The 17,121-nt window shown below is 36.4% G+C and overlaps 1 protein-coding gene across 3 annotated transcripts in view; it reads right to left on the minus strand.

The window, feature by feature from the left end:
* Positions 1 to 12,853: 12,853 nt before the first annotated feature.
* Positions 12,854 to 17,121, minus strand: part of GIN1 (gypsy retrotransposon integrase 1) — a 28,066-nt gene continuing 23,798 nt past the window's right edge. For all 3 annotated transcript variants that reach the window (XM_055312895.1, XM_055312893.1, XM_055312894.1), the window contains one exon: positions 12,854 to 13,530. In XM_055312895.1, coding sequence (XP_055168870.1) covers positions 13,256 to 13,530 — 275 coding nt within the window. In that variant the 3' untranslated portion in view covers positions 12,854 to 13,255. The remainder of the gene's footprint in view (positions 13,531 to 17,121) is intronic.

Below are 17,121 nucleotides of genomic sequence, written 5' to 3' on the forward strand. Positions count from 1 at the left end.
TAGAGTGTGGCTGGCAGCATGGCTGGTGTCAAGTTGTTTACAATTAATTACAATTTCCTGTATTAATTGATCAAAATTATAACACAATGAATACTAAAAGCCATTGAATTTTCACTTTAAATGAGTGGATTTTATGGCATGTTAATTCTATACACTTACACATACACAATCATATTCAAGCCTGGTAAACCACGTGCATCCTCAAAGCCTGAAGAATCCCAGTTACAGCGAGGCCATTTAGAAATGGCTTCTTATCTTCTAAATAGGAGTCATCGTTCCTTCAAATAATGAATCATTCCCTACCAGGGACCTCACTCATGAACTCCCTAGCTTCACATTTGTGAAAATGCCCTATCAATGGCCCGCTCTATACCCTTCCCCAAGGTGTCCTGCAACACTGCCTTCCTTGCTTACGTAAAGGCCCACAGATATGGGAACATTTTTGTTGTATGTGGAAGTCTGTGTCCCCACAGCAGAATTTCTCTGCCTGGTGCTGTCCTCTTGCTGTGTCTTGTCTCACCATCAGATAGATTTAGTGCCTACTTTGGATTCCTCAGCTCAGGGAGCCTCAGTCTGTGAAATTCAAAACCTAAAAGACAGAAGGCCTCCCCATGGGGAAACAGGTGAATCTAGCTATGGAAGGAACTGAATATGTGTGGGAGGAGAATAGAAAACATTCAGCTTTCTGCTCCTTCACTACCTTCAGTGCCCATTCTGGCTTCCCTACTTACATATGACTAGTCCTTCATCACAGTTGGAATAAAACTCTTTTACCACTGAAGCCAAACACAGCTTCCTTTCCGAGTGAACTGAAATGTCATACTGCTTCAGCAAAGCCCTGTATTCCAATGACCTTGGTAATGTAGGTATCTTAGTAAAATTATAAACTATGCTAAGACTTTCAGGTTCTATTATGTCCTGACCGGAATTCAAAGGAAGATTTAGAATTGAAGACTAATAACTTCAGGTTTGTCAGGTAGGATAGGACATATTCCTAAGAATTTTTGATACTTATTCTGGGGGGGGAAAAAAAAGTTCTCTCTTCAGTTTTCAAATTGAAAATGGAGGTAAAAATAGGAAAGTGATATTCTATATAAATTACACCGATTGTCAATTCCTGAGCAGAGACAAAGTGCGATTTGATTACAAAATAATATGTTACTGCAGACTTATGCTCTGTCTCATTCAGTTCCTACTGGCAGATGAGACTAAGATTCTTGAGAACTTGCATGCTTTATTTGTAGTTCCCTAGATGTGTTGTTAGCATCAGCTATATCCATCACAAGGGGGAAGGGGGCCAAGTGCTCTGCTGCCATCATTCATAAAGCTAGGAAACTTGCTTGAGCATGTGTTTGATCTGCCAGGTAATATAAATAACGCCAGAGAGTATGTACAATCAGTCACAGATGCTTTGGATCGCTACCTCAGCAATGATTACCAAGAAATGGGGCAGGTCCATGGCAAGTGCAGATCTCTGTAGCAAAGAGAATATCCTGGCCTCTCCAAGGGACACATATCAATTAAAACTTTATTCTGGAGAGCTCTGAGCTGTGTATAAATGAATGCTTAATTCCTATCCCCTGGACTCCAGACTCTACCCAAATGCCTACCCAACAGATCTACTCGAATGTACAACACGCGTCTCAAATGCAACGTGTTCAAACTGAACTCTTCTTTTCTTCCCCGAATTGTTCTTCCTAGTCTTTTTCATCTCAGTGGCTTCCAGTCCTGCAAGCCTAAAACGTTTAGAGTCATCATAGATTCCTCTCTTCCCCTGAACCTCTCCTTCCAGGGTCAGCAGATCCTGTGCACCTTCAAAACAGAACAGGTAACTAACCATTTCTCACCACCTCCACTGCTCAGGGCCATCATCATCTGCCACCTGAAACACCACAACAGTCATGTAACCAGTCTTCCAATGCGCTTTCTCTGTCCATTCTTATTCCAGCTCCCAGAGTGATTATCTAAAAAAATAAATAATAAGTCAGATCATGTCACTTTTCTCAAACACTTTCAGTGAGCTCCTGTATTAGACTAAAGCAGAGTCCATACAATGGCCTACATGGCCAGAAGTAATTTATTCTACCCCCGAGCCCCTATAACCTCCTGTTCTACTCCCCCTTACTCTGTTCTAGGTCTCCTGGGTCCCTTCCTATTCCTCAAAACACCAGACACAGAAACACTGCAGCATCTTTGCACTTGCTATGTCTTATCTCCGGAATGTTCTTCCCCAGGTATCCACATGGCTCCTTTTCTCACTTTATTCAAAAGTTTGCCCATGTGTCACCTTCTGCTGTGAGTTGATTTTCTGTGCCCTATTGTGTTTCTGACTTAATCCATGCTTTTTTTAAAATGTAGCTAGAACTTACTCATTCTCACTGCCATTTAATATTCCATTATATTAATATCACAATTTATTTATCCAATCTATTGATGGATATCTATGGTGTTTCCAATGTTTTGCTATTACAAAACAAAATCCTCTTATAAACATTCCTTAACATATCTCCCAGTGCAAAATTGTGGGATCATGGACATGTGCATTTTCAGCTTTGCTATATAATGCTAAATTGTTTTTCTGAAATAGTTGTATCAATTGATACACTCACCAATCATGTATAACTGTATTATCTGCTCTATATCCTTGCTGATATTTTTACTTATTCCCAATATGGTAGGTTTTAAATCATCTTTAATAATGATTTTGATCTGCATTTTTTTCTGGCTATTAATATGTTGATTGACTAAATCAGGATTCCAATAGGGAACAAATGACAAGTTAGGATAGTCAAAGGGAACTAAGTACAAAGATGTGCATGGAATGTAGGAGAACCTAGACTGTCCAGAATAGTTTTTTCCACTCCTAGATCCAATAGGACAGGAGGAGGAAAAGGTTACTGGAAACCTAGAATAGAGAATAAAAAATAAATAAATAAACCTAGAATAAAGCAGGAACTTTTGCTTAAAAGAAACAGCTAGAGCGAGGAAGGGATCAAGGAGAACAAATATCTCAACTTCATTCTCCCCCCGCCCCCTCCTTCTGATCTTTAGTCAGGAATCCTCACTGGCTAAATCCAACTGGAAGTCAAAGGGAATGGGAAGTCTGCTAAGGCCAGGATCCTAGACAGAGTACAGGATAAAGAATGTAAAGTTTGTATGTAGGACAAACAAAGGATATTTGCAGGGGCTATTCATGCTCACTTTTCTATCCTATGAAGTATCTCTTTCAGACTTTTGCCCATTTTTATGTTAGGTTCCTCATAGACCAAATCCAGGCCACATTTAAAAAAATATATATAGCTTTATTGGAAAACAGCCACACACACTTGTTTAGTACACATGCTTTTAACTCAGTGGCAAAAATGTGTAGTTCTATGGCCTGTAAAGCTAAAAATATTTACTATCTAGTTAGTTCTTTGTAGAAGTTTGCCAACTAGATGATTATACAACTTCCCTTTTTACTTATGATCATATGGTTTAGCTGGCTATTCTCAAAGTGAACACCCAAATCCATTCTCTGCCCTTTACTGCTCTATTCCCTATAAGGCCTATTTTTATGCTTGCATCCCCAAGTTCCCTTGCCACTGGTTTTTCATGGAGGCTGACAAATGATAGACAGTAACAGAAGATGGAAGAGTGGCAGCCCTCATTGGTCATAGTTTGAACTTATGGTTCTGGCAGAGGATGCATTCTTCTATGGCTACAAATACTAATGGGTAAATCTTCTTCCATAATTCCATCTCTTACTAAGCATTTCCTTTCCTTGCCCTTTCATTCCTAGAGATTTCTGGTTACTACTGGTCACCGAAGGGATGTCCAACTATCCCTTATGGGTTCCATTAATCCTTCTTTAAGCTGTTCCTTAAGTTTCCTTCAGTTACAACTATTTTTTTGTGTTTCATCTGTTTCTTGCTATGTCTGTTAGAAATGTAGCCATTCCACAGCAACTTCTTGCAAGACACATCTATGAAGGCAAGGGAAACAAACAAAAGCAACAATGAACTATTGGAACTTCATTGAGATAAAAAGCTTCTGCACAGTAAAAGAAACAGTCAACAAAACTCAAAGACAGCCTACAGAATGGGAGAAGATATTTGCAAATGACATATCAGATAAAGGGCTAGTATCCAAGATCTATAAAGAACTTATCAAACTCAACACCCAAGAAACAAACAATCCAGTCAAGAAATGGGCAGAAGACATGAACAGACATTTCTCCAAAGAAAACATAGACATGACCAACAAGCACATGAGAAAATGCTCTGCATCACGTACCATCAGGGAAATACAAATCCAAACCAATGAGATCCCACCTCACACCAGTGAGAATGACTAAAATCAAGAAGACAGGAAACAACAAATGTTGGCGAGGATGTGGAGAAAGGGGAACCCTCCTGCACTGTTGGTGGGAAGGTGAACTGGTGCAGCCACTCTGGAAAACTGTGTGGAGGTTCCTCAAAGAGTTAAAAAAAATAGAACTGCCCTACGACCCAGTAATTGCACTGCTGGGGATTTACCCCAAAGATGTTGATGTAGTGAAATGCCGAGACACCTGCACCCCAATGTTTATAGCAGCAATGTCCACAAATTATACAGACATAATATGTTATACATACATAAAAAGTTATACGTACATATATATCCACAATGGAATATTACTCAGCCATTAGAAAGGATGAATACCTACCACTTACACTGACATGGATGGAACTGGAGGGGATTATGCTGAGGGAAATAATCAGAGAAAGACAATTATCATAGGTTTTACTCATATATGGAATATAAGAAATAGTGAAAGGAACCATAAGGGAAGGGAAGAAACTGAGTGGTGAAAAATTAGAGGAAGACAAATCATGAAAGACTCCTCCTAACTCTGGGAAACAAAGGGTCACAGAAGGGGAGGTGGATGAGGGGGAGGGGTAACTGGGTGACGGGCACTAAGGACATGATGAGATGAGCATTGGGTGTTAATACTATATGTTGGCAAAATGAATTTAAATAATTTTTTACATGTAGACATTAATTATACAAATTGTTTTTTAATCTTTTTTTTTTTATTCATGAGACACACACACACACACACACACACACAGAGGCAGAGACACATCCAGAGGGAGAAGCAGGCTCCATGCAGGGAGCCTGATGTGGGACTCGATCCAGGGTCTCCAGGATCACGCCCTGGGCTGAAGGCGGCACTAAACCACTGAGCCACCTGGGCTGCCCTACAAATTGCTAACACTAAATCAACCTTTAATTTTGGGGATCTGTTCAATTGGTATAATGCATATTGTTATAGGTCACTATATTCAGTTTGCTTTTTTATCTTTTGGGTCTTTGTGTTTATGTTTATTTTTTTAATTTTATTTTATTTAAATTCAATTAATTAACATAGAGTGTATTATTAGTTTCAGAGGTAGAGTTTAGCAATTCATCAGTTGTTGTATTTTTTTTTAAGATTTTATGTATTTATTCATGAGAGACACACAGAGATAGGGAGCACAGAGACACAGGCAGAAGGAAAAGCAGGCTCCATGCAGGGAGCTGATGTGGGATTCCATCCCAGGTCTCCAGGATCATGCCCTGGGCTGAAGGTGGCGCTAAACCGCTGGGTCACCCAGGCTGCCCTGTATTTGTATTTATGAGAGAATAACCTGTTATTTTCCTTTCTCATTCTATCCTTTTCAGATTTTGACCATCATGATTATGCTACACTCATGCCGAAATTTAAGGAGTGTTCTTTGTTTCTAGACTCAATAATTTGTGTTAGATATCATTGTGTTTTTAAAACTTGTTATAAATTTTTGGCAAAATCATCTGGCTTATTCTTTCTTTTTGAATCACTTTTGCAAGTTAAATTTTTCAAGAACTTAACCATTTTGTTAAGGTTTCAAGTTTATTGAAACAAAGTTGCAACATCTTTTTTTTTTTTAATGCTATTTATTCATGAGAGACACACAGAGAGAGGCAGAGACACAGGCAGAGGGAGAACTCCCCCAGGGAGCCCCATGTGGGACTCAATCCCAGGACCCCAGGATCACAACATAAGCCAAAGGCAGATGCTCAACCCCTGAACCACCCAGGTGTCCCTATCTTCTATCTTTTAATTATATGCCTCATATCAGGTTCTGATCCTTTTTACCTCACAGTATTGTTTATTTATAAATTCCCTAGGCTTATTTCTTCTTAGTAAAATTACTAACTCTTGCCTCAGTTCGTGTCATTATATGTTTACTTTCTATTCCATTAATTTCTATTATCCTCATAATTGCAATCATTCTATTTTCTATAGGCCTATTCACTTGTTCTTTCTTATATCATATTGAATTAGATTAATTCATTACTTTATAATCCTTATTTTTTCCAATATAAGCACATAAGTCATAAATTTGCCTCTAAGAACTTGAGTTGTGTCCCACAAAATTTTTTAAGCAGCTTTAATGAGACATAGTTCACATACTGTACAATCTACCCAGTTAAAGTGAATACATTAAGAGTCTTTGGTATATTACATGATTAACTTTATGGTAAAATATATATAATATAGAAGTTGTCATTTTAGCGGTACCTGGGTGGCTCAGATGGTTAAGCATCTGCCTTTGGGGCAGTTCATGATCCCAGGTCCCGAGATAGAGCCCCACATTGGGCTCCCAGCTGAGCAGGGAGTCTGCTTCTCCCTCTGCCTCTGCCCCACCCCCCTGCTCATGCTTGCTCTGTCTCTCTCTCTCTCTCTCTTTCTCTGTTTCAAATGAGTAAATAAGATCTTAAAAAAAAATTGTCATTTTAACCATTTGAAGTATACCGTTCAGTGACATTAACTACATGTACAGTGCTGTGTAACCATCACCACTATTTCCAACATGTTTTCATTAAACAGAAGCTTTGTAATCAATAACCATTAACTCTCTTTTCCCCCCTCCCTCCGACTCTAGTAACTACAGATCTACTTTCTAATCTCTATAAATTTGTGTATTCTTATATTTTCTTAAATGAAATCTTACAATATTTGTCCTTTTTGACTTATTTCATTTAGAATAATGTCTCTAAGGGTCAATGGCGTAGCAGTACACCATTGTACATCAAACTCCTTTTGATGGCTAAATGATATTCCATTGTGTGTATCTACCACATTTTGGTTATCCATTCACTTGCTGGTGGACACTTGGATTGTTTCCACCTATTGGCTATTGTGAATAATGCTGTAATTAACACTGGTGTACAAATATGTCTTCTAGCTTTCAATTCCTGTGGGTATATACCTAGAAATAAAATTACTGGGTCATTTGGTAATTCTGACTAGCGTTTTGAAGACCAACCAAACTGTTTCCCTCATGACTGCACCATTTTACATTCCTATCAGCAATACACAAGGCTTCCAATTTGTCTGCATTCTCAATGCTTGCTATTTTCCATCAAAAAAATATTACAGTCATTCTAGATATGAAGTGATGACATCTCATTGTGCTTTTGATTTGCTTTTCCCCAGTGACTAATTATGTTGAGTATCTTTTCCTGTGCTTTCTGGCAATTTGTATATCTTCTTTGGAAAAATGTGTAATCAAGTCCTTTGCATATTCTTAAATTGGGTTGTCATTTTGAGTGTTGAATTGTGGGTTTATATATCATTATTTTTTACGTTACATTACATATAAAGGAGCCATTACCTCTTTAACCCATAACTACTTCAGGTAAAATTAGAAATTGTTAAACATAACTTGTGATGGGTATGGCTTAACAGAGGTCTAACTCTAAGTCCTATTCTGAAAGCCTAGGCATATTCGCCATGGATTTATTTCTAGCTATGACCAAGTCACATAAACCACCACTATGATCATTTTATCATTATTTACCACATAAAATTGAAAAATGAATAATACATGTATATATATATATATATGTAAGGATGAAATTCTAAATAGAAAGAGCAAAACCAAGAACAAAATACTGCTCATAAGCTCAGAGACTATAACTTTTGTATTATGATGCAATAGAAAAATGTGATTCTAGAGAAAGAGAATCACTCCACTTAATATTTTTCCCTCCACAGCAGTACCCATTTTCATAGATATAGGGGAAGGACTCAAGTCAGACACCTGTTCCTTTAGTTTCTTTTCCATTCTCCACTTCAATTACTGAGACCTTTCAGAACTAACAGAGGCTTCTTTGGGCTACGGAGGAGGAGAATGAAGTTGTCTTTGGCTATCTGGTCTCCTCCAGTGACCCACCAGGCCAAGGAATTGGCCCTCCTGTGTACTCCTCACAAGGACCTTCAAAGTTTGGACCATGAGGTGGTCAAATAAGGGAAGTCCCCTGGTCCCAGTGCTGCTTAATTTCTAAACAAGTTATGGGTGGGTACACAAAGGAAGTAATATTAATGGGCATAAGGGAGCAAGAAAGGGGGTGAAGAGAATGTTTAGGGATTAGAGGAAGCAAAAGAATTTTGCCTGGGCCTCAAGGCCAATTTAGATACTTTTTAATTTGATGTCACTGAATTGATCTTTGCCTGCTTAACGCTAATTGTTAACACTGCATAAGGCTAGCATTTCCCACTTAATATATGCACTTGCAGAAAACAAAAGTTTGAAATATGTTTGCCTTTTAGATGCTTATTTTTTCTTTTATTTACTAATTATACTGTTCATAAATTCCCACTGGAAGTGACATAGTCCTTTTAGGACCTGTGAACAAAACCGTTAACTTTCTATGCAGTCCAAAATAAGCAGAAGAGAACACTTTTTTTTTTCCTCAAGGCTTAACATAGGGAGCCAGACAAGATGCCTGTGCAAAAGGCTACCAGCGAGATGGTAAGATTTTTAAGATTGGATGTGAGTAAACAAATGTATTCATTAAGAACTAGGGGTTACTACTTTATTATATCCTATTGGAATGTAACTCTAGGAGGGTAGGGAGTTTTGTTTCTCACTAATATAACCTCAGTGCCAGAACAGTACCTGGAGCAGAGCGGGCATTTGATACATACCTTTTCTGAGTGTATGAATGAATCCCAAAGCTAAATATGTAGTAAGTTGTCTTTTATAAATCTTAGTGGTTTGCTTTTTTGTTTTTCAGATGGTCATATAAGAAAATTTTACATTGAAAATGTTAATCATGATATTTAAAAATACCTTTTCAAGCCAAGATTATTATTCTCATTTAAAATACATTTTTTTTTAATTGTAGCTCAGCATCTCCTTTTTCTACAATATCATGTTATTAAGTGTTCATCAAAATACCACAAGGTGGCATACAAAACCTCAAAAAGACATTTCTGAAATTCTGTCAAAATTTTACTACATACTTAATAGAAAACCTCCCTAAAATCCAGGCAAAAGAGACCCCCAGCCCTGGACCCTTTGCTTGAGGGCTAGGTTCTATGCCACTCTAGCATACATCCCTACCTACAGGGTGAGAACACCACAGAGCCCAGGGGCATGTCCCTCCTCACCTGTAAAACCTCTTCCAAGGCCTTTCTGCTCCATCCCAGGAGGACAGATGAAACTGAAGAGCACATTCCAAAAGTCTGGACTGCTCAAGCAGCACCTCTGCAGGAGCTGGGGTGGGTTGTCCTTGGGAGATGGCACTGGGACAAGGAGGGCTCTCGGAGTCCATCTCTCCCTGCTTTGAACTCCTTAGTGCAGGGCTTGAGGAGTCCAAGAATCCTGGGAACCTTAAGAAGGCATGTTTGCCAAGGTAGGAACAGTTTGTTAGTGTGATTTATGACTTCTGATTATTCTGATTATTTATGACCTCCATTTTCAGTGACAGGGCCCTGCAAACATTAGAAACAAGGCTGTGGTATATAATTTGTTGATATTTTTGTGTATATTTGCTTACTCACAATCTGTACTTGGAATCTCTGCATTAGAATTCTGAAATTTCAGTAACAAAATCAGTGGCTTATTTGAATGGCTTGTATTGGCTATTTATCAGGGGGTAAAAACAACTTTCATCAAAATGGCCTACAATGGAATTTGTAAACAAATGTTAAGTACGGCAGCTATTGCAGCTTTCTACCACTACTTCAGTTTTCCTCCTTCCAGGAAATAGAGTAGGACTGTACTTACCTATCCCTTGGTGTCAGTTGTGGCTATGCAGCTAGTTTTGTTGTTGTTGTGTTAAAACTCTGGTTTAGATTCTTCTTCTAATAATTTTGAGATGCAACTCTCAGATCATAAAATTCATCCTTTTAAAAGTGTACAATTCAGTAGATTTTAGTATTTTCAGTTATGCAAGTAACACCATTAACTTTACAACTTTTGTACCATTGTCACAAAAAGCAACTGGTACCCGTTGGCAAAGTATGACTAGGTTTGACCACTGCAATTTGAGTATGAAGGTTGTGCATCACGCTCAGCAAGTCTTTTCACAGCTAGTGGTGGGTTCCCCATTCTCCCCTTGCCATGGTGGGTGGTGTATTCCATAAACAAGACTCTATCAGCCTGCATCTTGGAGGATAAAAATAGAGCCAAGCTCTTAACAAACCAAGAACGTGGCTAAGAAATAAAGTTTCACTGTGTTGAGTCACTAAGATTTGGGGGTGCTCCGTAGACACAGCATAGTATGGCCCACGCACACTGGATTAACGATCTGATCAGAAATTCAAGGGAGAGAGAATTTTTCAAAAGTGCTTAGAAATTGTAATTAGAAAATGACTCACTACTAATTACCATCTTACAATGAAAAAGAGGCTGATTTTGAATGATTATTGAAGGAAAGCCACTTCATCTGAGCTAAGAAAAGGACACTTCGCCAAATATATTTACCATCGAGGATCCAATATGACTCCATCACGAACTTTGGTCTGCTGATGGGAATGTGATAGTTACCACCATTTGGGACAACTATGCTTTAAGGTTTCTTTTGGAATCCTACCTGTAATTTACTTGGTCTCTGGCATAAGATAAAACCCCAGAATGAATTTTTTTTCTTTCAATCGTTTATCCTTTAGCCTGTATTAAACATAATTTAATCTTTCTTAAGTAATTGCAATATCTCAGGTCTCCATTTTCAGTATCCCATCACTGTTCAGCATGGTTGACATATAAAATGAGATATTCTGTAGATCTTAAGGTATGTTCTATTGTTTTTAAAAGATATTATTTATTTATTCATGAGACACACACAGAGAGGCAGAGACATTAGGCAGATCATAAAATCCATCCTTTTAAAGTGTACAATATAACGTGTAAAGCAGGCTCCCTGTGGGGAGCCCGATGTGGGACTCGATCCCAGGACTCCAGGATCACAGCCTAAGCCAAGGTAGATGCTCAACCACTGAGCCATCCAGGTGCCCCTGCTCTATTAATAATGCTACTAGCACAGTTTAGGTTCCCATTACTCATCATCATTGCACAATCATATCAACTAATCCCCATTCTTTTCTTCTCTCTTCCTCTAATCTTTATTAGCTGCCAGATTAAAAATCCTAAAACGTAGTTCTGCTCATGACTTTTCCCTATACAAAAACCTTCAGTAGAAGCTCTTGGCTGGCTCAGTCAGTGAAACATGTGACTCTTCATCTTGGAGTAGTGAGGTCAAGCCCCAGGCTGGGGGAAGAGCTTACATTAAAAAAAAAAAAAAAAAAAAAAAAAGTAAAAAGCAAAACCAAAACCAAACAAAAACTTTTAATAGCCCTCAGAGAATAAAAAAATAATTTAGCTAGGTATTGTATTGCTTCGCTAGGACTGTCATAACAAAGTACCACAGACTGGATTGCTTATATAAAAGGTTATTTATTGCCTCACAGTTCTGGAGGCTACAAATCTGACATGAAGCTATTGACAGAGAGGATTTCTTCGGAGGGCTATGAGGAAGAATCTGTTGCATACCTCTTCCTTAGTTTTGGGAGGTTTGATGGCAATCTTTGTCATTCCTTGGCTTGTAGACGATCATCCCAGTCCCTGCCTTCTCTTCACGTGGCACTGTCCTTGAGTCTGTGTCCAAATTTCTTCCTTTTATAAGGACATCAGTCATATTGGATTAGGACCAGTGTTACTTCTTTTTAACTAATGTTTACACCTGCAATAACCCTATTTCCAAATAAAGTTACATTCTGAAGTACTAGAGTTTAGGACTTCAACACAGCAATTTTGAGGTGCACAATTCAAACCGTGACAGTATACAAAGCCCTCCACAAGGTTCCCTACTTCTCTTTTCAGCTTTATCCTCCCCTGTCTCACTACTTCACCTTATACCTGAGGTACTGCAGACAACAAAAAGCCCTGCCTTTCTGTGAGTCGTTACAATACTTTTCTGTCTCTGTTCATTTCTCTTCCTCTAATTCTTTTGTATTCTCATCACATCCTGTGCATTCTTCAAGGTCAAGCTCAAGTTTTCTATCTAGAAGTAATTTCTCTCTTTTGTGATTCCCTATGTGTATTATTTATACTTTTCTCTAATGGAATTCGCCATGTAATTTGTAACTTGTATTATACATGGCTTATGCAGTCTATAATCCTTATCAGACTGTAAGCCCCTTATGAAGAGGAGACACATCTTACTCATCCTTTAATTTTCCCACAGAATTTTTCAAAGTGCTTTATAACAAATATTTGTTGAATAAAGTTATAAACATCATAGAGCTTATAGTTTAAAATCTCTGGTATTAGTTATTTTATCATTATTACTACTTTAAGATTGCAGAAAAAATCTTATTAGTGGGTGCTTTTGACTTTAATATATATTATGGAAATGCACAAATGTTTTCAAACTAATATATAGAATCAGATACAAATTATGAGCCTAGAAGGTGAAATTATCAATATCCTGTAAGAGTCCATTAAACAACTCCAAATTCTTTCCTACAATATTATTTTTAAAAGTTGCAATGACACAGAAAGAAGTTTCACTTAATTCATTGTTATAGTTGAATAAATATTTATTAATCCCATTCTGGGTAGTTCAAACTTTTATTTTAAAGGGGCAAAATATTCAAAAAAAAAATATGGTACCAATACAAGAGAAAGATCTGAGAGTCTTGAGCTAGAATTTAGTTTCCTTTCTAAGAAGCAATCACACTCTACATTTATATGCTTCCTTTCCACACACACACACACACACACACACACACACACACACATACTGACATTCAAACATTACACAAGTTTAGATAAATTAAGAGTTATAAAATAAACCTTCAGGATTTAGTCATTCTGAGCGTATCAAAACACTTCTACACAACTTTTTTTTGAATGCAAAAGATAAAGATCCAAGGAGTTATACTTTCTAAACAAGCACTTTAAATGAATTTTGGTATTTACTAACTTAAGTATTCAAGGACTTGGTTTGAAGAGTCCAACAGACTGAAAGTCTGCTTTTCAAGAGTACTATGATCTCCTATCAATGGAGAGATTTTGGCATTTCTAAATTCTAATAGTTCACGATCTTTGCTTGATGTCAGTAATTCATTATCAACTACGCCAATAGTCGCATCTTCTACCAGAATATTCGCTTGGTATGCTCCAACTGGAATTTCAGGAAATCCAATGTAGTCATGATCTGCCACTACTGAACCTTGTAAGAGATAAAGACTATCTGAAAAAAGAAATATGTAAGTTTACCTTTTAGAATAATTAAACATCATTTTAAAATTAAACAATGTTAAATGGGGACAAAATTCCAAGTAATAAAAATTAACTCTAAGATTAACTGCTGGTGAGTTCTCCTATCTACTAATACACATGTCAAAGGATGAATAAAATGATACATACATTTGACAGCTCATATACATAGAATTCAGGAAAGACCTAAGATTTTAAAAGAGCCAAGTTTTCCTGTTCCCTTGATCTGTCTTTGGCAGGTATACATGAGTGGTTAGAAAGGGCTAAAGATTATGGTAAAGATTAAAAGCAAAGTTATAAAAACTCTTATTTTTGATGTTCATGATACACTTATTAATAGACTTCTGCAAGGTACTCCTGAGTAAATTAATGGGATCTTGAAAAATATTTAATAAATAAAATCCTTACATTTATAACTTTAATCTTCACAGAATCCATATAAGGACAATAATGTCCAGTTGTTTAAAATTAGGCCAATAATATCAAGTTGTTTATAATATGAAATTATAAACTAAAATGAAGTTAATAGTATCAGGCTTATATGACAGTTACTAGAATCAGGCTTATGTGATACAGGTAAGTGGGCAGGTTTATGTGTAAGTAGGCAGTTTACAATGCTTAGCTTATTTAAGTGTAATTTAATACCAAAATGCTCATGAACTTCTAAAGTGTAGTTAAATTCATACTGAAATACTGACAAGGAATTTCCCTTGTCAGCATTTTATTCTACTTTGAGCAAAATTATCATCGCTATCAGAAAAAAAAAATGCTCAATATGAATGTTAACCTGATGGTAAAACAAGTACCATCTTCATGAAAAAAGGTTTATGTACATAAAAGGATTTTTCCCTACCTGATATTTTAATTCATTATAACAAAGAACTCTTCCACCACAGATGATTAACTTCATGGACCCCAGCCTTCTTTTTCTGCATTTTTTCCCAAAGCATTAATGATTATCTCTTAAGATTTTAATAGCTTAAAGAGCCCTCAAATTTTAAGTTCAAGAAATAGCAAAAGAAAGACTAATTGCCCATTAGATTAGAGATTGAAGAAAGTTTCTCAGAGCAGATAAATTTCCTAATAAACCCTAGAACATGATCTTATTCTACCCATTCTCCTACTAATATGTGAAAAGCTCACTGGGCCTATTCTAATCCCATAAATTTACACACTTAAGAACTTTGGTTTAAAAACTTAAAAAAATCAGGGATCCCTGGGTGGCGCAGCGGTTTGGCGCCTGCCTTTGGCCCAGGGCGCGATCCTGGAGACCGGGGATCGAATCCCACGTCGGGCTCCCGGTGCATGGAGCCTGCTTCTCCCTCTGCCTGTGTCTCTGCGCCTCTCTCTCTCTCTCTCTCTCTCTCTCCCTCTCTCTCTCTCTGTGGCTATCATAAATAAATAAAAAATAAAAAAAAATAAAATAAAAAAATAAAAACTTAAAAAAATCAAAGCCATGATGCTCTCCCATTAAGTGGACTTGGTTTGCATGGGCATTTAGTTTTGACCATTTTGTTCTTCATTAGGCAAAGTATATTTGGTATTTTAATTTTGAGAGGTTTGCCAAGTTTTCTCCCACCAATTCTTATTCATGCAAAAGTAGTAATTAGATTGAAAAAGATGGCAAGATAAAGGTATTTATGATGAAAACAAAAGTATAGATAATTGAAGGTGGTAAGAAAATGATTTTTGTATGTTAGCACGGGATGAACTGGACAAGTGAACAATTCTGAAGGATAAAAACCAAATTGTGCAACTCATGAGAAGTGCTATTGTCCAAGAACAGCAAGAAAGAGCAAAAACATGATCAATGCATTTGAAACACTCAGAACGTGTTGCTAAAGGTTCAACATCAAAGTTCACTCTTAGGCTCTTAATACTGGAGAAGGCTAGACACTTATAAGAGAACTTCCAAAGGTTAGGTATGATAAATTTATCACTGGTGAAATTTTTCAAATAAGCATGGGAATTCCACAGTTTCAAGGCCTGCACAGTGCTCAAAGTATTGGTGATTGCAGATACCATAAATTTAAGGTATTTCCAAAGATCCTTGCAAAAATTCTTTGATGCAGTTTTCTCAGTTTTTTTTTTGAAAAATATGTCCAGTAAAAAAAAAAAAAGAAAAATATGTCCAGTAAACATGGTATCAACAGGGAAAATGCACATAGCATAGACATGAAGCTCTTAGAAGTTGCCACATTGATATCCTGGAAATACATTCAGATATTGAGCTTAAACACCTGTTAGTTATATTGGACTTCAAAACCAATGCAGCACTTTACCAACTGCACTTGTTTCTAAGAGGAGAGCTTCTATGTGTCATATGTGTACATGACTTTATATAATACACAAATTTTTTCTTTTAAATAAGTGATAAATTTTAAAGTACCTATTGTAAAAAAAAAACCTACTGTAATAAAACTGTAGAGAACAAGAACTATACTTGGCAAATTCTACACAAATCACTTTACATGCAATGGAAAATTACTCTGGAGATTTCAAGCTATGTTTGTGTAGAAAAACAAACAAACAAAAAAAAACAAAACCAATTCTCATTTATCCAGAAGGTCAAATATGTTTCAACTCCAATATGGTCTAGATCTACTAGAGCCAACAGAAATGCTCTCTAACTTCAAAACAAATTACCAGGAATTATCAGAAGAGACTTTTGAGGTCCTACACATATTATTAAATAATAACTAGATAGAGCAGGTTATATCAAATATATTTTTAAAATTTTCACATATTTCTTGCCTACTTTAATGTGATTACTAGAAAATTTAAAATTACACTACTATATAACTTTTGCATTTTATATATATCAATTCGACAGTTCTGGTGTAAAATAATCCTGAATTAGGGATGTAAAAAAGAACAAGTTTTGTCCCCAAGATACAGAGGTAAACATATCATATTAAAACATTTTTCTATTCAGCTGTATTAAAGGATAAACTTTTCTTTTTTCATTCTATTAATTTAATTATCATTATGACATCTGTTTGATGAAAGCATTATTTCAGCTTTGGCCAGGCTGAGTAATTAAGCCTTTAGTTTTTTCCAAGTGGAGGTAAGGTGTTATCACAGCAGTTTAGACATATTTTTCCTTATGTAGTTTTAAGGAGTTAAAAAAAAAAAAAAGGAATTAAGAAACAAATTTTTAAGTTTCTCTAAGGAGAAAAATAAGTTGAAATTAAAGTCTCAGAAAAGTCTGAGTGATTTGGATTAATTTATTTCGTTAAACATAAAGAAAAGTACATGGTTTTAGAATACTGTATTTCCTTATTCTGAAGAGGTGATCAGACTAATTCTATATACAGCCAGATAATTCTAAAACTTTTAGAATGTGTTGATACAATAGATTATCCATCCTCTCTTATGATAAAATCATGACAGATTACTGTAATTTGGTATTACATAATTGCCACATTTATAAAAATAACCAATACTAACAACAGAGAACTGAATCTCTAAATCTCAGTTTAGAGATTACACAACTAAGAGCTCAAAGGGAGGTTCTTTGGATAAATTATATTAATAAAACAGTAAATATAATGGGCTTAATAAA

This window comes from Nyctereutes procyonoides, unplaced genomic scaffold (assembly GCF_905146905.1).
Source record: "Nyctereutes procyonoides isolate TBG_1078 unplaced genomic scaffold, NYPRO_anot_genome, whole genome shotgun sequence".
In the NCBI taxonomy this organism is placed as follows: Eukaryota; Metazoa; Chordata; class Mammalia; order Carnivora; family Canidae; genus Nyctereutes; species Nyctereutes procyonoides.